Here is a 25,757-nt window from a genome sequence, read left to right as displayed (position 1 = left end):
CTCTTATTTTTTGGTAAATACCAAGCCCCTTTTGTTGTTGTACCTTTAAGATTTTTCTCTATTCCTATATACCCCTCCCCCCCCTCCATTTTGTGGCCCCACTATTCTCTAGGGAATCATGGTTTCATCAAACTTAAATCTACCTTTAAGGTGATGGTCCATACCACCCTTTGAAAATATGCAGCCTACAGATTTCTACCAAACTTCACATAACTATAACTGAGTATATGTGCTTTCAATATAAGTGTAAATTTTTAGGTCAACCGGGCCTCATTTTGTTCGGGCAGTTACTAAAAATAGACATTATCTCGTGAATTTGCGTCTAGGCCATATTAAAACTATTAAGTGATTAATTTTAAAACTTAGGAGTTTATAAATAAATTGTCATATGCAATATAGTCAAAATATGCTAATAAAGCAGTTTTATCATTTATTTTAATCTACTGACCCAATATCTGGAATATTTGGGGGGAATTGCAGATATGCAACTAAAAATTGGGCATGTGATGTCGTTAAAAATCAAGTTGCTGCTAGATATTTTACGTACAGATTTTTTTTTAAAATGAGTATGTTTTATGCCAATGATATGTACATATTTTGGCATACAAATTAATTGGAGCAGCGGGTGTTTTACAAGAAAAATATATAATTTTAAGTCAAATCCAGTGAAAAGTGTTGAAATGAAAAATCTCATTAAAATTCATACTTTTTATGATTTTTTTACAATAATCGTTTGGAAAATTAAGGTTTCCATAAATAAAACAATTATACGAAATTTATAAACTGATTGTTAAATTACTTGAAGTATAGAACGCAGTTAAATACTTTCGCGGGCAATGTGCTTAATAGCCATCGGGTTCAATGTTTAGAAAATTCATATTTCCTCAGTGCGCATGCGGACGGGAAATGTTCCCGGGATTTTGAAGTCATCATGAAATCAGAAATGATGATGAATGAGAATAAGCAGTGTTCGGTCAAATATGATGCGAATATTAATAGAAAAGGCAGTTTTACAGATCAACAAGTTCGTTCCAAACTATATGTCAGATTTCCCTAAGATGACGAAAGGAAATACATCGTTCTTGATTTGAGATGAATGAGCCATCGTCGGTAAACCACGGGTGATTTACATCGATTCCAATATTCCCTCTTTCATCACTTGTGGTCTCAAAACCATGCTATGCAGCACCTGCCTTACAGCTTACCAAGTCAAGGTAAATTTAACTAGTAGTGATATGCTATCGTGTTTTAGATGGCATGGGACAGCTTTTGTAAAAATAATTTACTATTTAACTGTTTAACCTGTAGACCTATCGATCCGCACTTCACAAAAATTATGTCCCTTGGTCGCCATCTTGTGGGGGTAGTATTAACCGTAAAAAATCCATAGATTTTTTCACAGTAGCCTTGTAGTTTAGAGGTTTGTTACTCTGTCATTTGATGTTAAAAGTCCGTTTCCGTTGTGCATTTTTATTGCCCAACAACCTACATGCAGAAAGAATAATCTTACCGTGACCAGCAACCAGGTGAGGTTCAAGTCACAGCAGAAACATAAATAACATTGTTATTGCTATGTTATTCATGTCTCTGCTCACAGTAAGAATTTGTCCCATATACTTGCAATGTAACAACCACAAAGCAGTTCTTCTTACAATACAATATAGCAATGAGCTGGGTATTCACTATCTTGTGCAACAGATCCAAACTATGAGCTACCTTGTTCTTTTCATTATCCAAGTTCTATATAAAGCTGTTTAACTCGATAAGCAATTAATAACAAATGGTTTCAGCACAACTCATTTAAATTAAAGAACTCTAAGCAGATTCATTTCACCTTTATTTGATTAAAACACATGGGCGCCCTATCGAAGCTGTTGCTGTTAACACTTGCGCTTGTCACCTATTTTCTCGGACATTCCGCTATGGCAAAAAAAAAAAATCAAGTTTAGTGTTGTTACGATAGTTGCTGACTATTAAAAAATCATTGATGAAGTTGGCGACAATCGATAGTCATTTTTATCATTGATTGTCGCTAAAATCCAGTCACTTGACTGATAACCATTTTGCGTAGAGTATACATATGACTGAGGTATTATTATACAGTGACGAATCAGTAAATTCCCCAGAATTTCCTCAGAAAAAGAAGTTGAAGTGACGACTGTCTTATCTTTATGGGTTGATATAAATACGGTTGATGCAACCACAATGACATTATACAGTACATTGTGCTGTTATTACACTTAGTTGGGAACTTGTAACTAGTTAATAACTCTGCCAAATTAAAAGCATAAATAATCGTCAACATTAAACAGATCTAATACATTACAATTGTAATTGGGTCAAATGGTTGAAATTATATTTCCAAAATACACATTAAATTCAATTTTGCCCTCTGTTGGTCCCTAGGTATACATTCAATCTGTTTAAAGAAAAGTTCATTCAATAAATCAATCTATCTCTGATTTATAAATAAAAAAGCTCTTTTCATTTATGCTGATATCTTTTACTCAGGAGGAAGAAATTTAAATTTGTTGGAATTTGAAAGTTTACATTATTTGTTTTATAATCTATTGTGTGCCTTTGATTCAATTTGATTATCGATAGAAAAATTGGTCTGATTATTACTACTCTAATAATTATATAATTGGCTATATGAATTAATGCATAAATTATACACTTGCTAAAGACTTGTTGTATATGCACAAAAAAAAATCAAAGTCAGCTTCATTGAAAGTCTACAAATTTTTATTCAAGACATACTATTGAATTACACATATATTCATGCTGATTGTTTTAATAACACAGATGACTTATTAGGGTCTTCCGTTTTCAACGGAAGACCCTCTTGTTATTCTTCGGTTTCTTTTTATTATTAAGGTCTTCCGTTTCCAACGGAAGACCTTATTGTTTTCGTTCGGTTTCTTTTTCCCTATTCTTCTTATTATTAGGGTCTTCCGTTTTCAACGGAAGACCCTCTTGTTATTCTATTGTTTTTTTTTATTATTATTATTCTTCTTGTTTTTCCTTCTGACTTGTTTTTTGCTTTATATCTCAAAAACTATTCAACCAATTTGCAAGAAATTTTCAGGGATTATTTTAATTTCTTGTCCCTTGAAGCCTTCAAACTTTTAGTCATTAAGTCACTTCCAGTTTCTAGTTACGTCATTTTAAAAAATTTCAAAAAGTGATTTTGTCCAGCACTTTTCTCGTAAACGGTTGTTTATAAAGACTTGAAATTTTCTGTGATTGTAAATCTGCAGATTGACTTATGGCAAATGTACAGAAAAAATTATTTTGTCACTTCCTGTCGAAACTGGAAGTGAAACAAAATTTTCGAAAAAATGAATTTTCTGATCAAATCAAAAACGAATATGTGTTTTGTAGAGCTTATCAAGCTGAATCTAACACTGAAAGCCGTTTTAAAATCGGACGATGCATTACAGAGATATCGGGGTTTAAAAATTGATTTTTCCGGAAATTTTGATTCCGCGTCCTTGGTTTAAAAAATAGCGTAACGTTCAAAGTAAAATTAACTCGTACCAAAAATAATTGTTAAGTCGTACTTGAACACATTCGGATTTTTTTTGTTAAGTCGTTCTTGAAATCGGAAATGTTTTTGTTAAGTCGTACTTAAAATCATTCGGATTTTGTTAAGTCGTACCAGGAATAATTCGATTTTTTTATCTTTTTATTTTAGTTACTCTTGTTATTGGTTTAAGAGCTTTGCTTCTTACAGGAACTTCCAGCTTTACTTCCGACATTAACGGAAGACCCACTCGTTGCTTTGCAACGAGCTTTGCTCTAGTTATTTTTCTTTTTTTTTCTTACAAATTTTGTGTACGCGATTTCTCGGAAACTGCTTGACCGATTTACACGAAACTTTCAGATTTGAAAGATAGTGATCTGAACCTTATTGGAAATTTTTTTTACCGATGACGTCACTTCCGGTTTTGAGTTATTCTCAATTTAACGATTTTCAGAGGGTCGGCTTGTCCAGGGGTAAACTCCTAAACGATTTAAGATATTGAGTTCAAAATTTCAGGGATTGTAGACAAATGGTTGTAGATCTGACATGTGGTATATACTTTTTCCTGTGACCAAATGCGCCGAAGCTCGCCCGAGCTCGAACATTACGGTTAAAAAAGCGTTGTGATTTTTCGTGGTTTTCTTTCAATATCTCTTTCCTCGATAGTATTTTGTTATAACATGTAAAACAAAAAATCTTTATAAAGTTAAGAGCTTTCATGTGACATCACGAAAAAGGGGCTGGCCTTTCAAATAAGGGGCTGAGGGGGCTCTAAAGTCTTTTAATGATAACTTTTTACTGTGAAATATTTTGTGATACATTATAGAAGCAATTATGTTTATTCTAACGTTATTCACCTATACTTGGCAATCATTTACTCTTATATTACGTAATTAGGGATTTTAAGGGGCCAGAAGTCCAAAACTTTGATGCTCAATATCTCAAAATGGAGGAAAATTTTGAAAAGCAATATTGAACAAAAGATGCTCAAAATATTGAGCTTAACAATAATCAACCATAATTTCTTTGTTATGCGGTCCTTAAAGGGAGTTACAGGGTCGGCCCTTAAAACGACCCTCTCAAGATATTTCGAGAACGGTACAAAATTTGTGAACACTTGTTGAACAAAATGTGTTTGAATTGGTTAGAGCTTTCATTTAAAATCATGAAAAAGGGGCTGGCCCTTCAAATAAGGGGCTCAGGGGGCTCTAAAGTCTTTTAATGATAACTTTTTACTGTAAAATATTTTGTGATACATTATAGAAGCAATTTTGTTCATTTTAATGGTATTCACCTTTACATGGCAATCATTTACTCCTATGTTACATAATTAGGGATTTTAAGAGGCCAAAAGTCCAAAACTTTGATACTCAATATCTCAAAATGGAGGAAAATTTTGAACAGCAATATTGAACAAAAATGCTAAAAATATTTAGCTTTACAATATGCAGCCATAATTTCTTTGTTATGCTGTCCCTAAAAGGAGTTAAAGGAGCGGCCCCTAAAACGACCCTATCAAAATATCTCGATTACGGTACAGAATTTGTAAACTTTTGTTGAACAAAATGTGTTTGAATTGACAAGAACATTCTTATGACATCAAATAAAAGGGGGCTGGCCCTTCAAATAAGGGGCTGAGGGGGCTCTTAAGTTTTTTAAAGATAACTTTTTACTGTGAAATATTTTTTTTGATACGTTATAGAGGCAATTATGTTCATTCTAAGGTTATTTACCTATACATGGCAATCATTTGCTCCTATGTTATGTAATTAGGGATTTTAAGGGGCCAGAAGTCCAACACTTTGATCCTCAATATCTCAAAATAGAGGAACATTCTGGAAAGCAGTATTTTACAAAAGATGCTCAAAATAATGTCCTTAACAATGTACAGCCATATATTGTTTGTTATCTGGACCCTATAACGAGTTTTAGGACAGGATATTAAAACGATTTTTCCTAGATGTCTCAAACGGTAACCAATTTCTAAACACTTATTAGCGGTACACAAAAATATAGTCTTTCATTAATCTTAGATCCCGCCTCCATTTCCAGATACGTTTCGTTGACGAAGATCAAGAGTAAGGTATTTCCATATTCTAAAAATCGGACGGAAGACCTCCTCGTTGCTCGCAACGAGATCGTGTCTAGTTATTATACTTTTTCTTTTTTTTTCTGACTCCTTCTCGGCTTTATAACTCAAAAAGTTTCCAACCGATTTTAATGAAACTTTCAGAGATATTGTGTAACTATTATATCTCAAAGATGTTAAAGTTTTCTTGACAACGTCACTTCCGTTTTGACGTAACGTCATTTTAAAATTTTTCAAAAAGTCATTTTGTCCCGAACTTTTCTCAAAAACGCTTTAAGATAGAGGCTTGAAATTTTCAATGGTTATGATTTGGTCGATTTACCTCTGTAATAAGGCTCGAAATGAAAATCTGTCACTTCCGGTCGAAACCGGAAGTGAAACAAATTTTTCGAAAAAATGAATTTTCTGATCAAATCAAAAATGAATATGTGTTTTGTAGAACTTATTAAGCTGAATCTAACACTGAAAGCCGTTTTAAAATCGGACGATGCATGACAGAGATATCGGGGTTTAAAAATTGATTTTTCCGGAAATTTTGATTCCGCGTCCTTGGTTTAAAAAATAGCATAATGTTAATCGTAAAGTTAACTCGTACCAAAAATAATTGTTAAGTCGTACTTAAACACATTCGGATTTTTTTTTGTTAAGTCGTTCTTAAAATCAAAAAGGTTTTTGTTAAGTCGTACTTAAAATCATTCGGATTTTGTTAAGTCGTACCAGGAATAATTCGACTTTTTTCATCTTTTTCTTTTTATTACTCTTGTTATTGGTTTAAGAGCTCTGCTTCTTACAGGAACTTCCAGCTTTACTTCTGACATTAACGGAAGACCCACTCGTTGCTTTGCAACGAGCTTTGCTCTAGTTCCTTATTATTAGTTTTGTTCTCAAGAATTCATCAAATATTGATCTGAAATTGCCATTAAACAACTATGAAACCATTGCATTGGTATTAATACATGTATTTGAAACAATTGACTCAGAGATAGTGTCAATTACATTTGAAAGAAATGAATTAAATTACAATTACTTTTACCATTACAAGGATTTTCAAATATAAATAACTACGGTAAATTGCAATTACTTTGCAAATGTAATTAAATCAAATTGCACATTACATTTTAGAATGATACTGATTGATACACTTATTGAATTTATAAAGCAGATATGACATGTACAAATTTTGTCATGAAAATCTACTTATAATTTAAACATATTTTATTGAGTAATTAAATGGATTAGGCAACAGGCAAAGCCTACATAAACCCTCTCCAAAATATAAAGTCAAGAAGTGGTGTTAAAAAATAATCATAGAATATAGTATATAGTATTATTTACCAGTTTATACAGTGATATATTATTACTATTTTTTTGTATACAAGACCAAGGATAATTGGATATTAAAAATAAGCTTGACTTTTGTCATATAATTATAAATTGCAAGTTAATTTGTTGTTTAACATATACATGAACACAAATTGCTACATTTATAAACCCATCACCTTATTCATTCATATGATTTAGCTACAACCCCTGCATGTGTTTACAGTTTCATTTAATGATTATTAATCATTCAGTATCTATATCTATCATGTTTATAGGTCTTTTATGGAACACTGAAAGTGAACAGCTATCTCCACTAAATCTGTTTCAAATTGAAAATATTTACAGGTTAGGTAAATCTGCGATCAAGAGCAGACTATAAATGTTATCCAATAAATATTCAAATCTTTAGGTAAAAGAGATTAAGCATACCATAAAACATATTTGGTCCCTAACAAATTCATAAATTCTACAAACTTTGATATTCATGTTTGACATAATTTTGGGAACCTCATGATTAGATAGTGCAGAATAAGTGAAAAAGTTTATATAAAAAAAACTACAAGTATATTTGGTTCAATTTAAATGCAATTAAGTACTCTTCCTAATTTGATCTTGTATTGTTTTATACTTTTGTACTATTGGAAGTGTGGGGTTGGATAGTGGAAAGCTTTCTTATTCATATAATATACAGTCATCAGTGTGTAATTGAAAGTATTAGTGACTGAAGAGTAATTTGAATTGCATGCCTTTTTGAAAGTAATTAACTAAATTACAATTACATGTAATTGAAAAACATGTCAATTATACATTACTTTCAATTGCATTTGTAATTAAATATACTCAATTATAATTACAAATTACTATTACCCCATCCATGCAATAGACATACCACATTCAAAAATATTAATCAGAAATCAAACAACTATGAAATCACTACCATTGCATTGCTATTGGTAGGTGAAACACCAGATATATAACATTAAAAATAGTTCTTTAGTAACTGTCAAAAATCATTGAACAAGTGTGAAAAATTAATCATGGAATGGCTATAATAGGTGAACCACTAGACATACACATTAACCAAAATCAATCTAAAATTGTCCAAAATCATGTTAATCAACTATGAAAGCATTTATTATCTTTGTGGCTTTATAAATACTAGACATACTGATTATGATACCATGTACAGAGTATTTACTTTACATTTATGAATCATATTTAATTGAATTTACAGATTCCATCAAACAACGTCTATTTTAAGGGACATTCCTAAAGTAAAACAATTATCAATATACAAAAATAAATTTCAATAAACTGTTAAATAAAAGAATTAATTATTAAATTGAAAGACAGTTTCTTTTATAAGTACATGTATTGTATGGGGTTTGGATACAGAGCAGACATGTGTTGAAAGGGGCATTTTCTGTTAACTTGAACAATACAAAATATTTATGGGGTCATTTTTGAAAATAATAATTTTATCAAAACTTAGTTAATTGTTCAATTAGTAATATTTTTACGAATCATATTTTTACAGCACAATTTTGGAAGTATTGTTAGTATCTATTAGATGTAGTATACTATTGTTACAATTCATATTTTAAGAAACACAATGACCTGTATAAGGCTGAAGCACAATGCTGGACATGCGAAATCACAATTGTTTTACATGTATATTTCAAAATTAGCATGTTTCTGAAGAAAAAAACTCAATATGACCAAATTCAGTTTCAGTAAAAATATTAAACAATATTTTTGATCATAAGAAAAACATTTCATTCTTCTTTCAGGTACTGGCAAATTTTGGATGCGACTTTCTTGCTCAGAGATGCACTGCGAAGAATAATTTCAACGCCTGAAGACGAATCTCTCTTTTGTGCAATCTGCAAATGACAAAGTCTAATCCCTTGTTGAGCAAGTTTTCTGGCACTTGTTGAAGACATACACTTTTTTTCAACCAGAGGTGTAAATGAAGAAAATAGGTCCTTGAAGTTGATGTGATACAGATCATTCTTGGACAGGTTTTCATTCAGTACACCCATGAAGAGCTCTTGTAGCAAAAGTACATCCTGCAGTGCGTCATGAGCTGAATATTCCTTCTTGAGGAGAACTGAAACTAGGGTTTGTTGCCTGAAATTTCCAACTTCTTCTTTCTTGAATAATTTTCGGGATAATTTTAATGTGTCAATGCAAAGATGAACTGTTGAAAGAAATTCGTTCAGCAGATGAAATTCACTTAGTTTGTGAAGGAGCACAGGAATGTCAAAGGAGATGATGTTATGTCCAACTAGCACAGGATTCTCAAAGCCTTTCAAGAACTCGATGAAGTCTAGGAGAGCAGCATGGACATTTACAGTTTCAACTCTTTGACCTTTGCAAAACATTTGGTTGTCATTGGAGGAAAATCGAATTCCAGTGACTCTGCTTGCAGCTAGTGACATCCTCTTCCTGGGCACTACGTATTTGTTCATGACAGCTGTTCCACACACTGCAGATAACTGTACAATATCAGAAGTTCTTTCGAGGCCTGTTGTCTCCAAGTCGAAATGGACAAAACTCTCTGTTCCTTTGAGGGTTGGTCTGGAAGGAATGATGCAATTTTCCTCATCTGTCATAGGGGAACTCAATTCAATGTTTTCAGAGTAGATTGTGCCCTCTCTCACAGTACTTAAAGAAGCTTCGGAGGATTTCCTTTTTTTCAGTTCAAGACGTCTCTTTTTAGTTTTTCTTAGCCTTTGTCGTGTGTTTTGCCAGAGACGGTTTCTGTCAAGACGCTTGCCAAGAATACTGGAATAGTGTCCTGGAGAGAGTGTTGCAGCTTGACATACCTGTAAGGAAAAGAAATATTATAAATATATGAGTCTATTATTTTATGCATTTTTTAGACCAACATTTATGTATTTTAAGAATTAAAATATTGTTAACAGTTAATACCTTGTTAATCCAAGTATGCCCTTCATTTTTTTGCAGAACTGCTGCTGATACTCTGTGCATCAAAGACCGTGAACGCCCATAACATCTAAAAAAAAAAAGTTATATGAAAAGGTAAAAAACATTTCTAATATGGTATTTATTTTTTGTAATTTATTATCAATATCTAGGTAAACATTTTAATTGTTAGTCAAAAGGGTTCTGAAGTGCAGTAGATGAATGTAAAGGGAGCAATCTTTTTGATTCAATGACTAGATGTTCATGATTAGATTCATTATCATTTGTATATTGATGTTCATGTTAACCTAAATTTTCATATCATTTTAATGATAGTGTACATACTTCAAAGTTTCCATTAATTTAATAAATTTATATTGAGTATACTAACCGATTTTTTGGAGCTTTGCTGGAAACGATAAAGTTAAAATTTTCATTTCCTTGGGTTGATCCCATTTCAACGAGTTGGTCAGCTCTTTTTTTATACATTTCTACCATTTCTTCAAGGGCATGCCTGAGACCTTCCTCCTTGAGTGGCTGTCCATTTGGTAGGTGTTTGAACCTGGATTTTAAAAAAAGTTTTGTTATCTTTTGTCTTAGAAATATATGTATACGACCATTACATATTCAGCATCTTCTCTCAAACTACTGAGGTTATTTTGAACAAATATGATGTAAAGCATCTGAGTCTGATTCAGGAGGAAGGCCATAGGGCTTCCAAGGCCAATATGGCCATATTGTGAAAATGTATAAATCTAAGAAAATCTTATTCACTTCTATTTTAAACTTGCTGGAGGAAGGGGGGGGGGGGGGTGGTTGTCATTGTTTTTACCTGTTCCCCAGCCAGTCCTAATGTTTAAAAAGTACAACTCCTCTTACACCACTGCTCAGAATTTTGTAAGTATTTAAGCCACAATGTGTAGATATGCATATTACCTAACATAGATAAGTTTAATTAATCTAAGGGCTTAAATTTGATTAAACACTTATAAATTTTTCATTTCTTACCTGAAATTTGAAGAATCTCTTGAGAATGAACACCAGTCGTCACTGCACAATTTATGTTCACCAAAGATGTGAGGCACAATCTGTGAAAGTCCTTCATGGACATCATCACTGGTGTTGGCCTTGGCAAGAGCATACATAAAACACCTCACTAGGTATGGAATCACAGATGACTGGGACTTAAGCTCCTTCCACTTTGTGGCTAATGTGTACAGCTTTTTTGAAATTCCCTTTTTTATATGATTTTTGTCATCTTTTTTTCTGATTTCAGGAAACTCCAATTTCAAAGAGGAAGAAGTGGTGGAATCGTTGTCACCGTGAATGATCTGCACTGGATGGCCACTGTCTTTCATTTTGTGGAGCATAGACATGGCCATGTCTGGCTCCATGGCCTTGCTAGATCCATCCCAATTTCTTGTACACTGATGGACTGGTATTGGACCCTCTGCATGGTAGTCACAGACACTGCAACTTTTACTCCTTGTCTCAAACTGCAGAACTTTGCCAGTTTCCTTCCCAATCAGTGTTCCATGTCCTGTAGAAAAACATGACATGAAAATTACATTTGAAGATTGAACATACAAAGTATCATGCGAAGTAAGTGGACCATTCTTATATCACATTATATAAATAGTGCCTGTTTGGGAGGGTAACAGTTGAAAATGACAACCCGAGAAAACCATTGTCAACCGATGCGAAGCGGAGGTTGACAATGGTTTTCGAGGGGTGTCAATTTCAACTGTTATCCTCCCAAACAGGCACTATTTATTTTGTTATACTGAATGTCTTAATTTTTAAGAAAATTTTACTGCTTTTATATAGGAATAAGATGAATTCTACAGCGAACCGTACACGCATAATGTTCGCGCATGTAACAATTTGTAATGTTACCCGTTGCTAAGTGCATTGCTAACGCTGAGGGTAATAGAACGGATTATGAACTGCGTCTTAACCAATCAGATTTCAGTATTTAACATGAAAGTACATGTATAACAATACACTATTGTGTTCAAAATTAAATTTACTGTATTTGGAAGGTCCTCTTACTCTAAAGAAGAATAACAACAACTGTACACTGCACTACAATATAATGTTGCACATAATCTTGTTTGTTACCTTTTTTCATTTGTAAAGGAACTAATATTCATTATTTCAGATAATTTTAATCGATCACAGACTGATGAGGATCGGACACTACTGTACTTGCCTGAAATGCTGTTGTAGTTCCACCCTGTGCCACGAGTCTGCCAGCCGGCATCATAGCTGCACTCCAAAGTATTGGAGGATTGAATTTCTTCCTCGAGTGATCTTGCACAAGATTTTTTGGCCTCCTCTTCAATTACCTGCCCAATGATGTTTTCTTTTTTGGCTATAGTTTTATGGTTTATTGGCGGAATATCACAGGCCGTTAAAAAAGTATTTACATGTCTGGGACCCATACCAGAATTGATCATGCCTGAAAGGAAAATGCAAGACATTATTTTTTATTCAGAGGAGAGTCAAACTAATGCTGAAATCTTTACATAAAGTATAGCTAGATTTTTATATTCCTGCCAACCAGTCTATCATTTTTGTTTATTTATTTTTCTTATATACATACACATATTCATCATCAGCAGAATTTTAGAAAATTAAATAGTTTACCAGGACATAATGAGAAGATGTGCATCTTAACAAAAATGGTAATCTATTATTTGTGGGTCAAAAAAACTTATTTTCTCTTTCCAACAGATCAGGAAAAGACTTTAATTTTCATTAAGTTTGTCAGTCACATTTTCCGGGTCCAAGGGATATGAGATGGGGCTAAGCACAAAACCCTGTGGGTGGAAATTGTTGACTCTACTGTATATAGTTATAAATTAAAAAACGGTCAGACATATTGACACAGTATCTTGAGAAACATATATTAGGTCAAAACCCCAAGGAGTTAGTTTGAATAAACAATCACATGGATGACTTCAATAATTTTCTATTGCTTGATATTGGACTTAAAGCAGTGCATTGTGAAGATGAAAGGCCTCTACTGAGATTTTCAAATCCTTGATCCCTGTTTAAATAGTTAGTTTTAGGAATCAATTACTTTGTGCACTAAATCTAATGATAAGTATTCCACTTAGTAATGGGCATCTAGCAGGCAACTTGAACCATTTGGCCAGGAAAGCTGAAACTTATGTTGAAGCATTCTAAACTAGTGTAGATTTAAAGTTTTTGAAAATCATGACCCTTTGGGGTAGGATGGGGCCATAATGGGGCATCAACTTTTTACATAGAAATATATAGAGTAAATCTTTACATAGGGATATATAGAGAAATATCTTTAAATCTTTTTTATGCCTCCCTTGAAGTGGGGGGGGGGGGGGGGGGGCTATAGCTTTGCTGCTGTTGGTCGGTCCACCAACAGTTTCCATTCATTTTCTTAGAGGCTGAACTTATTGAGATGAAATTTAGTATACAGATTTATCATAATACATGTAATATCTAGGTCAAATTCGATTTGGGGTACGATCAAGCAATTTTCAACAGAGTTGTGCCCCTTGGACATACATGTAGGAAAATTCCATTTATTTACAGTTTCCGTTCATTTTCTTTGCAGAGGCTGAACTTATTGAAATGAAATCTAGTATTGAGGTTTATAATAATAATATTTAGGTCAAGTTCGATTTTGGGTACAAATGAGCAATTTTCGACAGAGTTGTGCCCCTTGGACGTAGAAAAATTCCATTTTTTTGCAGTTTTCATTCATTTTCTTTGCAGAAATTAAACTTATCGAAATGAAATTTAGTATACAGATTCATCATAATAATATTTAGATCAAGTTTGATTTTGGGTACAATCGAGCAATTTTCGACAACGTTATGCCCCTCTGACGTAGAAAAATTCCATATATTTGCAGTTTCTGTTAATTTTCTTCCCATAGGATGTACATATTGAAATAAAATTTGGTATACAGGTTTATCATAATAATATCTAGATCAAGTTTAATTTTTGGTACAATCGAGCAATTTTTGACAGTTATGTGTCTTGGACTTAGAAAAATTTTAATTACTGGGGGAGTATTTGTAGTTCCCATTCATTTTCTTAGCAGATGTTTCCAAGGGAGGGGGGCAGATTTTTTTTTGTGTATAAAGGACCTATTCTACATGTTTAATACCACATCCAGATATTTTTTATAAAGACTCCATGAAGCTGATTTTATCATGCCTATTGTTGCTCAGGTGAGTGATGTGGCCCATTAGCCTCTTGTTATTCTTACAAGTGTACACCTTGTATATTTAAAGTTTATTAGAAATGAAAAATTGCCATGGCCTATGGCTTTGCTAACAAGTGATTGAATATGAAAATTTAGTTCGATTGGATTATTATTATTGTGGATGTTACTTTTATGTGTAAAAAATTGATGAATCTGCACAATGAATATACATTATACACTGTTTAGATATAGGGTAGTCAAATGAAATTTAGATTTAATAGTAGTTTATTTGCGTATACATTACATACATTGCCATAACGTACAATTTAACAGAACTTTACAATAATTGTGGGTACAGGTGGGAGGCAGGTTATATAAATATATATAAAAGTTATAAAGTGGATGAAAAAATATCAAAAAGACCAACAAAGCAGTAGTTATATATAAACTTAATTTACGCTTATTCACGTCTGATGGTAAAGTTGGTCCTTCTCAAATTAAAATCAAGTTATTTACTTAAACCATTTTAAGAATGATTAGGATACTACTAATTTTTTTTCATTTAAAAAATAATTAGTGTTTCTATATTCTGATATCGTTTTTGAATTTGTTACAAGGTAACTTAAAAAATTCATGGAGTTTTTGTTTTGACCAATCCAAAATGGTTTATACTAAATATGTTAAGTTTACTTAATTACTTTGTTTCCAAAAAGTGTTGGAGGAGCAATACATTTTTTTGTGCTTAAAAATTAGAAGAGGATCATTTGAAAAAAAAATATAGGATTTAACAAAACATGTTGAACTTTGGGGAAAAAATGGCACTTTCTTTTAAAGACAGAATCTGAAGTTGTAAAGAAGGATCTGTCAAAAATATTGAGGGAGTGAAATGTGAATATTTGTTTTTGGTTTTGTTTGCTAGTCGATCATTAGTGAAGCCTACCCCCCCCCCCCCCCCCTTTCTTTCAATTTGCTTCCGATGCCACCGTTAATTTGTGTGTGAAGATTTCAGGGTAGTCGTGGACAATTATTTGATTCAAAGACCTTCATTTATTTTTTTTTGATAGCAAATTGCCTATTGAAAATGAAATGTAGAATAAATTAAAATCTTTATAGGAGAATTTTTTAATGCATTCGTATCTGCGCAATAGATGCAAACTAAGATGTTTATAGTGGTATAATCTTTACCCCTCCCTCCCTTTTGCATACTTGCTGGTGACGTACAAATATAGTTCATGATAAATAGTTTTGAAATTGTCAGAGTGTGTGTAAATCCGTAATTATGGTATTTGACAAAATATTAACAGCATTTGCATTTAATAAATTATTCCCCCTTGCAAATTGTGTCCCCCTGATCACTGACGTCATTTCGTAGATTTTTCATTGTGAGAAACAGTCGCTGGGAATATTTCTTTCAAAAAGAGTGATTTATAAAGCTTTAATATTTTCATTATTCTGAGCGGGTCATATGGGGAATCGACTTGGCGGAAGATATGTAAGAAGAGTGGCAATATTCTAATTCAATGTGTTTTTGTGTACTCATAACCGTTAAACGGACCTGGAATGGATGCGGTACCCGGAATGGCCTTTAATGGATGTGCCCAAGGAAAAAATAATCTGTAGGCTAACCCCTACTACAGATTACGGAATATATATATTATGAGATAATTAAAGAGGGTTAGTCTTGATAGGGTAAGTTATAAATATACGTTTATCGTGTACTTTGTGACCTTTAGGGTAAGCACCTTTTTTGTACTTGATTGACATACCTATCGTAACTTTGTAGTTAATCTCGAATCCTCCACAGCCATCTCTCTTTCCACTTGAAATTTTTCTGATGGTGTGGCAGGAACGGCACAACATCGTAAACACACTTGCCAATCCATAATTTTTTTCTGAAATTATGTCCCGAAGATGGATCAATGTTCCACACTGTTCACATACCATTTGGTCTGCCATATGATGAATATCGACGACACGTCGGCCCAATAAGTATTCATTATTGTCGTTTATTTTTGTTTCGGATTTGGACACCAGAAAGTCCTCGTGAATTTCCTCTTTGTTTTCTAATTTATTTACGGGTTTTGAATAATTGTGATCTGTTATTTCATCCTGAATTTTAACATTAAATGAATAAAATTTTTGAAAGTCTTGAAGTTTCTTAGCCCTTTTTTTAGATATGAATTTACCGTTTTTGTCACGGTAGGTGACGTCTGCCATTACTCTAAGCGTCGGGCACGGACTGACGTAATGACGTGACGCGTGAATAACGTTAGGCAGCGTTATTTCGCGTGGTATGGATCATTACCTTAATCTCAAAACCTGTGCTTTCACACTAAGTACTGAGTTTTGGACCAAAAACTTTCCCAGAATATTTTTAAAGATTTTCTCTATATATTCCTATGTAAAAATTCAAACCGCCATCACGGTCCCGCCCTACCACTAGTGATTTTGCAAACTTTAATTTACACTACCCGAGGATGCCTCTACACAAGTTTAAGCTTTTCTGGCCAAATAGTCTTTAAAAAGAAGATTTTGAAAGATTTTCTCTATATATTCCTAAGTAAAATTTCCTCCCCCATTGTGGCCTCACCCTACCCTTGGACTATTATTTAAACAAACTTGAATCTATATGATCTGGGGATGCCTCCACTCAAATTTGGGCTTTCCTGGCCTAATACGTTTGAGAAGAAGACTTTTAAAGATTTTCTCTATATATAAAAATGTATCCCCCATTGTGGCCCCGCCCTACCCCCAGGGACCATGATTTGAACAAACTTGAATCTACATTATCTGAGGATGGTTACATGCCAATTTGAGATTTTTTGGCCAAATAGTTAGTAAAAGAAATTTTTTAAACATTTTCTCTATATACTCTTATGTAAAAATTGATCCCCCAATTGTGGCCCCACCCTACCCCCGGGGACTATGATTTGAAGAAACGTGAATCTACACTACCTGAGGATGCTTCCATTTTAATTTGAGCTTATCTTGCCTAATAGATTTTGAGAATAAGATTTTTAAAGATTTTCTCTATATATTCCTATTAAAAACATGATCCCCCTATTGTGGCCCCACCCTACCCCCGGGGACCATGATTTAAACAAACTTGAATCTACACTACCTGCGGATGCTTCCACTCAAAGTTGAGCTTTCCTGGCCTAGTAGTTTCTGAGAAGATGATTTTTAAAGATTTTCTCTATATATTCCTATTAAAACTTGATCCCCCAATTGTGGCCCCATCCTACCCCCGGGGACCATGATTTGAACAAACTTAAATCTACATTTCCTGAGCATGCTTCCAATTTAATTTGAGCTTTTCTGGCTTAATAGTTTTTGAGAAGAAGATTCTTAAAGATTTTCTCTATATTTTCCTATGTAAAACTTGATCCCCCAATTGTGGCCCCACCCTACCCCCGGGGACCATGATTTGAACAAACGTGAATCTACACTACCTGAGGATGCTCCCATTTTAATTTGAGCTTTTCTGGCCTGATAGTTTTTGAGAAGAAGATTATTAAAGATTTTCTCTATATATTCCTATGTAAAACTTGATCCCCCTCTTGTGTCCCCTCCCTACCCCCGGGGACCATGATTTGAACAAACGTGAATCTACACTACCTGAGGATGCCGCCACACAAGTTTAAGCTTTTCCGGCTGAATAGTTTTTGAGAAGAAGATTTTTGAAAAATACCAATTTTTTTTAATAATTCTCAATTATCTCCCCTTTAAAAAGGGCGTGGCACTTCATTTGAACAAACTTGAATCCCCTTCACCTAGTGGTGCTTTGTGCCAAATTTGGTTGAAATCTGTCCAGTGGTTCTTGAGAAGAAGATGAAAATGTGAAAAGTTAACAACGACAACGACGACAACGACAACGACGACAACGACAGACAACGGACAAATTGTGATCAGAAAAGCTCACTTGAGCCTTTGGCTCAGGTGAGCTAAAAATGCAGAATCGCCTCCCGTGAGATAAATTTCCAAACCTATAATTTGAAATATTTTACTTGTATTGTTTCACAGTAATTAATACTGCACAGATACCTGTTAGATTTGAACAATACTGCTCTGTATCGATTCGGTATGTCTCAGCCTTCAACCCCTCTTATCAACAACGAGTGTGGAGTGTAGTTTTTTTTACTTAAATCGTACATGTATATATTGCTCATGCAAACTAAAGTTGTATAATTTTACTCAGATTACAATGTAAATCATCATCGGAAATCCACGACCAGTTTTGCATTCAATTATACGCGTATGCGAGACGGGTCTTTGGTTTCTAACAATGATTTATTAAAAAGTGATTTCCCAATTAGAGCATATTTTCATCACACACTGGAATGTAAAATGTGGTGTTTAATTTTCATAGCAGATGCATTTAAAAGCAGCAATTTAATGACGTCTCAGCAGCAACTTGGGTGCAATATTACACGTTCGAAATGTGTAGATATTGACGTTACATGTGTATATTTCAGTTATCAAATGTTTATTTTTTAAATCAACATATAATATTTGACTGAAAAAAAAATGTTAATCGGGGTATTAAAACAAGGACAGACTCTAGTTATACAGAAAACACAACGCAGACGCAGAAAAAAAATAGAAACAGAAAAAAAAAATGCGTTTACAATGCCGCAACTTTGACGTCGTTTTCTGAGCATTGTGACGTCAAAAGATAAGGGCCCTTTTCTCATGACGGCAGTCAAATTTGTTTTTTGTGCCCCTACCGGAGGTTCCCACTTATTAATCTCAATTTAGTTTCATACAATGTTCACTCTACCGCATGTGCGATAGATTTTTTTTCACAAGAATGTGTAAAGAAATACAAAATCCTTATAAACAAACATAAAAGAAAGCAAATACTGTAGATTCCTTATTTTACGCGAGTACTTATATCCGCGATTCAACGATTCTCCATCAAAGCGCGAGAACATGAAATCGCGAATGCCGAAATTTTATCATAGTTTAATGTAGTTTACATGTGTCGGAATTTTAACTGAATTCGCGAGACGAGCTTCTCGCGATTTTACGCTGAAATTAATTCCTCGCTTTTAATTAGGAATTTACAGTATTACTATGAATATGCTGATGTCAATGTTGTACTGTGAATATTTTGTACATTATCATTGCACAATGTAGAAACAGTCTGGTTTCCATTTTACCAATTTACGTTGAATAATAAGGCTTGAATATTCCACGGCCTGAAAGCGGCTTATAATATCACGTAGTTTATATTTATTTCATTTCGTTACAATTATTCCTCATTTCAAAACATGCATGGAGGTGATTTGTGTTTATTTATTGCTGCCATTAAACGCGATAACAACATATCAAATAGCAATAGTTAAGAAAACCTTATACCAAAAGAAATTTTTTAAAATGCTTTCAGATATTTCTAATAGTTTTCATCAAATGGTAACAAATTCGTTAAATTCCTAATCAGATGAATAATCTAGTTTTGTGATCCATTTTTTAACTCAGGTGTTCTCATCAAAATGTGTTCTGAGGTACTTTCCTATCCCTTTTTTTTCCTTTTTTGCATAAATTGGAATGATTATATATTTTTTAATGTTAAATTTGATCTTAGAAAGTAGCACCTGTATGTAAAGCATTGAACTGTCATAAGTTGGGATCAAGGTAAGATTGTTGGGGATGACATCGCAATTCAGAATTATGAAAAACAACAAATTTTTAAAAAAAAATCTGATAAGATAAACGAATACATTTTTGTTCTATCATTGCATGAATAAAAATTTCGTATATTTTGTAAATGACAATTAATTTTAAATTGATGGAAAACTAATTTCCCCAACAACCCACTTGAAAGAATGCGCTACATATATTCTTCCGTATAATTAATGCCTTTTATACAAAATTGACTTTTGAGTTGAAATCACAAATTCGCTTTGAATTGTAGCTATACAATCCGTGTTGCAGTATTCTTTATGGATATTTGATAGGATGGTGCTTTGTTTGACATAATTACAACACATATTGTTTGAGGAATTGAAATGGTATTTTATTAAGCCTGCATGAATAATAAAGTATCATGCCAAAAAAACTATTAAAACAGTTCAAAATACAACAGACAAAAAACACAGTACAGTCATGTGTTAGAAAGGATTGTGACTAAATAAACATACAGAATTTGCCACGATCCTAATTATGCAATATAAAAATGGAAAACTCAGTATTGTGGCTAAAATCGATCTGAACTTATAAAACATGATAATTTGGCAAGTAGTATGCATTCACAAAGTGTCAATGATGGGATATCTTCCGCCAATTATCAAACCTGTGATATTCAACAATATGGCATGCCCCATCCGCTGGTTTTTACGGTCCTTGTTCAATATTCTTTGGCATCAATTCTTGCATTTTAAGTGTAATGTTTAGTCTCATCTTTAGCTTGTTTGGCGATACCAATAATGTTCGTTCAATTGGATGTCGATTTGGGTTACTGCTAAATCTGAATAGATTTATTATTATCGAAAAATTGTTGATATTTGACTGGTCGGATTTATAGTAAGGTATATCTGTGTATTTCGCGTATCATCAACAACAGAAGCACCACGGATATTAAAGTCCCACACGATAAGATTATAATCCGTTTTAAATCTTTCACTTCATCTGGTACATTAATTGTCATCATTTTTGAAGGCTCTTGTGTCATTGTGTCTAGGATACAAATGATATTTAACAAGATTTTTCCTAAAACTGTAAAATCCTGAGTTGTTGCTTTCATTTTATGCACCGCATTTATGTATAGGAAGACAAGGAAAACACAATAGGTTTTTGGATGCAATCAAATAAGAGTCTCTAAAAGGCACTAGATAGGCATGCTACAAGTCAATATTTTTTGAAAGTTGGGATGACTAATAAACAGTGAAAGTAATTGTCCTTTTCGATATATTTCATTTTATCAGAAAAATGTACAACATGACTACTTTATATTAAATGAAATATATCGGAAAGGACATAATTATTGGCAAGCCCTTTGATATTTACTCCCAGTTATCACCGTTTGAAACACGTTTTGTCAAGTTTCTAATTAGCACTCATTTTAGTGAAGACTTTTGTGAGTATCTTATATATAAAGCTGCTAGTGCTAGTATAACCACACGTAATACGGTGTACTAACCGTAGCAAAATAAACATGTATCTCTAAATTGTGTCACTCTTTATGCAAAGAAATTGAAGAGGCGTTGATAATTATAAGAAGCATTTCTATTACACGTGTGCTTGTAAAAAAAAATGTTTTACCCATTTTAGTCTTGGAATCATTCACCTCATCTGATATAGAAGTTGATATTTCGAAAGTTCGAAAAGTCTGTGTTGCTGTATCTAGCATAAAAATCAAATGATTTTGAATTTTTAAAAGGTCAAAATATATTTAGTAAAGGCTTTGTAAAATTAAAACTATGATAATATATAATGATATACTTTACCGTTCCTTGCATCGCATCCATAGACAGGATGACAATGGGAACAAGAACATATTTGGGTGCAGCCTGAACCATACATTTGTGAAGGACACGGTGTGGAGCAGTTCTCTCCAAAATAACCAGCTGGACACGCTACATGAAATATATAATTGTTTGATGAAAGAAAACAAATATCACTTTGAACATTTAAATGTAATATAATGAAAAAAATTAACTATTGTTTAATGTTCTTTTTTCAATTGTTTTCATTTGCAAAAATCATAATATGATATACTAACATTATTGGTGTTTTGAGGTCAATTCGATGCATCTAGCTACACAAGAAGTACAATATTCACGAAGCCCGAAGAGCGAAATGAATAATTATATAATTTGTTTTTCGGAGGCAGCTAAGTCATCGGATCATTTGATCAAAACAGCAACAATTGGGGTTTTTTTAATGGTTTTGCGACTTTAAATAGACATCAAATTCAGTGTTATCTCATCATCTTTACTTCGGTGTGTTTTTTTTTTTAATGTCAGCTGCTTAAAGTCATCGCCAGTATTATCTTATTACATTGACTTTTTTTAACCGTCAGATGGTTTAAGTTATTTAAGCATTGAATTATTATTTTTTTTGAAAGATATGGTCTCATAACTGCAAGGGTGTGTGCATACAAATTGAAGAACGCGCGCTAGCGCGTTATGAAAATTTGTTTGCACACACTGTTGGAGTTGTGAGATTACATCTTTCAAAACATAATGATTCAAAGCTTATATTTTCGTTTTTAACATTTATTCTCTTTCTGGAAACATGTTGATTTTTCAAAACGATTTATTCAACGAGTAATGTGCAATTAACGGAGGAGCCATTGGAACAGCCGAATCATGCTGAAAAATAGTGCTCAGAGATTTGATAACTTATAAGAAATTTTTTTTCACTCTGTAATTTGATGAATTTACTTTTGATATACTAAGAAATAAATCAATTGAATTCATTTTACTGTTAAGATATATTTACATCAAGAAATATTAAACAGCGTAAGTATGATATTAGGTCGTGATCTGGCATGAAGTCGCGAGGATCTTCGAGATATACTAAAGGAAGACTGTATTCATACGCACCAGATTTGATGATTAGGTCTTCTGTGTTATGCGTAAATATCACCCAAATAAATCAATGCAATTTGATAAAGGGGGGGGGGGGTAAATGTAAATTATAGTCAAATGTTTTGTTCACATCTTAGGTCACGCGCAGGTAATACACATTGTAATATCAAAGATGTTTTATATGGGTAACATCCACCGCCTATTGAAGCAAACAAAAGCAGTGTTCCGACATTTCATTTTTCAATTTCAATATAAAGAAATAAATTTGATCATTGTATTAATTATTCTAAAAATCAAATTGATGTTTTTTACCTTTACAAATGTTCCCAATTTTGACTAAACCATAGCAGCAGTCTTCAGCTCCATCGGTTAAAGTACTGAAACAATTTTTCTTACATACAACTTCCTTCAACAAAATAACAATACTATAACAAATTAAATTTAAAGCTCTATAATATGATGATTAGTTCAAAATTCGATCCGTCAATCTGTTTACACTTTTTCAAGAAATCGGAACTCTTAAATTGACATACCCTCGGATGATTATTTAAATGAAGGATACAGTGTTTTGCATCTCAAGAATTTAGGGCAAGTGTGCCCCCCCCCCGCCCACTTTCAAAACCAATGATACGTGCCTTTCTTATTTGTCGTAGTAAGCCTTTATATAAATATACAGCTGTTTGATAAATAATCATATTAGACAACACAATTGTAAATATGCAGAAATGTCACTAGAAAAGATAAATCACTTACTTTAAATTACTTACTTTAATAAACGAATCACAATTTGAATAAATGAAGAAGATGAAGCTATCCACAAATTTACAGTCGATTTAAGGTCATGTATATAATCTAGCTTATATGTATGTACATGTAGATAACAACATTTTCACCCCTGCGAATGTTATTGTCATTTAAATTTAGACCACGTGGTTTTATTTGACCCTTTTAGTTTCGCAGTAAAAATTGTGCCTCATGATGATACTCTATTTCTTAGAATTTATAGGTACTTGTTCTCAAATGTAAAATCTAGGCATTTATTGATTTTAAACTTTATCTTCATTAATTAGAGGATAAAACGAGTTCTAGAAATAAATATGTAAATAGAAATTATAATTTTTTTCTGCTATTGCAACAATTAACATGCTAAGTAACGGTTCTCCTTTTAGGATTAATGTTTGATCCGCGCCTGACCTAGTAATAGCATCAATTGTAAAACAGACTATAATATTTTATGCAGAATATTCCTTGAACATAGCTCGATATACTAAGTTTTTATGCAAACCAAACACCCATTCTTTTTTTTAAAAAGCATGGTATTGCACGCCAAAAGCATCAAACATGGCTATGATTTTATTAGGCAACCAATGTTTATACTTTCAACCACGTGTAGAGTGGTTGAACACGAACGATAACGCTGTTCTAAATATTATCGTTTAGTTTAAATAACCTCTAGAGGATGAAATAAAACACATATCTTAACAGATTTTCATGTTTTAACATAAATCAAAGTAGGATATGATATGAAAAATGACCAGAACTTACGTATTTTGAGAATATTATCCGAACACTTACACTTCCGCTCAAAATTTCACAGGAACTGAACAAATCTCGGTGAAGTCTCGTGAACTTTCATTCGAGCATCTCTGGATTTATTACATACTTAGCTACGATAAAGGAAACATTCCGAACACATTCGCAGGGGTGATTTTATTAACTGTTTTTGATTTAGCGCTTGGGACACTTTAAAATACTTTAAACTTCTTACTAAACGCCATGAATTAATATCCGCGTAAAATCTGTCGCAAATTTCAAAATCTCGATCGCTTTTATTTTTCAAAAAGTTTTGGGCTATATGGAATTATAAGAAAAAATTGGTTCATGTGATTTTACATGTTGCGATTTGATGCAAAAGAGCGGAATTGCGAAACTGAGTCCTCGCGTAAAATAAAAAGAAAACAATAGTATACATCAATATTAAGAATCAGTAGCATATTCAGTATCATGGACATTTGGAATCAGTCTTTGAATCAGTTTTGATTCGATTAATTTTGATAATAGTCTGATTTTGATTTGATGTTGATATATAACATGATTAGATGAAATGTATAAATAGAGATTATAATGGACAAACTTACCCTTCGGAGCAACTTTCTCCTTCAACTGGGAACATCAGTAAGACTGTGATTGTGCAGCAAAACACGAAACAAGCAGACATTCTTCAATGATTGTGTAGGGTCAGCAATTAGATAAAAGCTACATGAACTATATCAAAAGTGTCCTCCAGAAAAACTTTCCAATGTATATTTCTTCCCGGTTAAAAGTTCAATTGTTAAATATACATGTAACTCTTATAAAACTTTATTAGAGACTAGCAGGAATAGTTTTGTGTTATAATCATTATGTTTCAATTGCCATATTAGTTTAAAATCAATTTGGCGTAAACATTTTTTAATTGTTTGTGAGTTGCACATATAATGCTACATATTAGTGTGTATAAAAAGGCAAAGTTACTTGAATTAAACAGGAAACGGGATGTTTTATCCTTAATGTTTCATATCATTAATGAATAAAAATATGTTTTAAATAAAGTTAAACAGACTGAATAGCCATGACCATGTGCCATTTATTGACTGTTTTGGTCTTATTTTAGAAGAGCATGCACTGAATCAACATATAGATATATACTCAAAATTGTTGATTTTGGTTTACTAAGTACATGTATATATAGTTTAACGAATCATATCTAAAACTTTTAGGCATTAAATGTGCACCATCCAACCTTCTTAAGATGTCAAATGTTTGGGGGGGAGGGGGGTTATTATTTTACTTTTCTGTTTACATGTAACCCCACTTATCTCATTTAATTTCCAGAAATTCATTAAAGCTCTTGGTAACTAGGAAGTTAACAAAGACCTTACATACATTTTTTATGGTTTTACTTATCAAACGTGAATGTGTTTTCTCACTTTTATCATCAAGTCAAAAATTTCATCAAACTTTAAAAGCATTTGCAGCCATTAAGTATATTTGTATGCTTTTCAAAATATTCTATTTCAACTAGAAAACAGCTTGACATATTCTCTTAACTCTTGTGATGTGCTCTTTAACATTAACGGACGCGAAGCGGAGGTTGACAAAAGATCTATCGGGGTGTCAATT

At 32.8% G+C, this 25,757-nt stretch overlaps 1 protein-coding gene and 2 long non-coding RNA genes across 3 annotated transcripts; 1 reads left to right on the top strand and 2 right to left on the bottom strand.

Moving 5' to 3' along the window:
- Positions 1-157: 157 nt before the first annotated feature.
- LOC109620060 (uncharacterized) lies at positions 158-15,171 on the top strand. Its single transcript, XR_010713024.1, has 7 exons — positions 158-1,214; positions 8,729-9,768; positions 9,909-9,983; positions 10,374-10,414; positions 10,888-11,026; positions 11,143-11,468; positions 12,028-15,171. It is a non-coding gene; the product is annotated as an uncharacterized lncRNA (long non-coding RNA).
- On the bottom strand, positions 7,133-11,425 carry LOC117686900 (uncharacterized). The gene is made up of 4 exons (XM_066081757.1): positions 10,875-11,425; positions 10,258-10,428; positions 9,873-9,957; positions 7,133-9,766 (listed from the first exon to the last, which is right to left on the bottom strand). Exons 1-4 carry the CDS (start codon positions 11,423-11,425, stop codon positions 8,714-8,716), a joined length of 1,860 nt encoding a protein of 619 aa, XP_065937829.1. The 3' UTR covers positions 7,133-8,713.
- A 4,773-nt stretch (positions 15,172-19,944) lies between the features above and the next one.
- LOC105321035 (uncharacterized) lies at positions 19,945-24,871 on the bottom strand. The gene is made up of 5 exons (XR_010713680.1): positions 24,734-24,871; positions 22,908-22,972; positions 21,510-21,638; positions 21,325-21,405; positions 19,945-20,739 (listed from the first exon to the last, which is right to left on the bottom strand). It is a non-coding gene; the product is annotated as an uncharacterized lncRNA (long non-coding RNA).
- Between the last annotated feature and the right edge of the window lie 886 nt (positions 24,872-25,757).

This window comes from Magallana gigas, chromosome 4 (genome assembly GCF_963853765.1).
Source record: "Magallana gigas chromosome 4, xbMagGiga1.1, whole genome shotgun sequence".
Classification (NCBI taxonomy): Eukaryota; Metazoa; Mollusca; class Bivalvia; order Ostreida; family Ostreidae; genus Magallana; species Magallana gigas.
The sequence above is the reverse complement of the archived record's forward strand: the minus strand, read 5'-3'. Positions and strand labels throughout refer to the sequence as shown.

What these genes read in the sequence shown, in the direction of transcription:
- LOC117686900 (XM_066081757.1), bottom strand. Translation starts at nt 11,425, where the DNA reads ATGTCATGTTTTTCTACAGGACATGGAACACTGATTGGGAAGGAAACT. An exon ending in AGAGATTCTTCAAATTTCAG is followed by an intron (nt 10,429 to 10,874) that starts GTAAGAAATGAA and finishes TTTAAAATCCAG; the next exon opens with GTTCAAACACCTACCAAATG. An exon ending in AGCAAAGCTCCAAAAAATCG is followed by an intron (nt 9,958 to 10,257) that starts GTTAGTATACTC and finishes TTTTTTTTTTAG; the next exon opens with ATGTTATGGGCGTTCACGGT.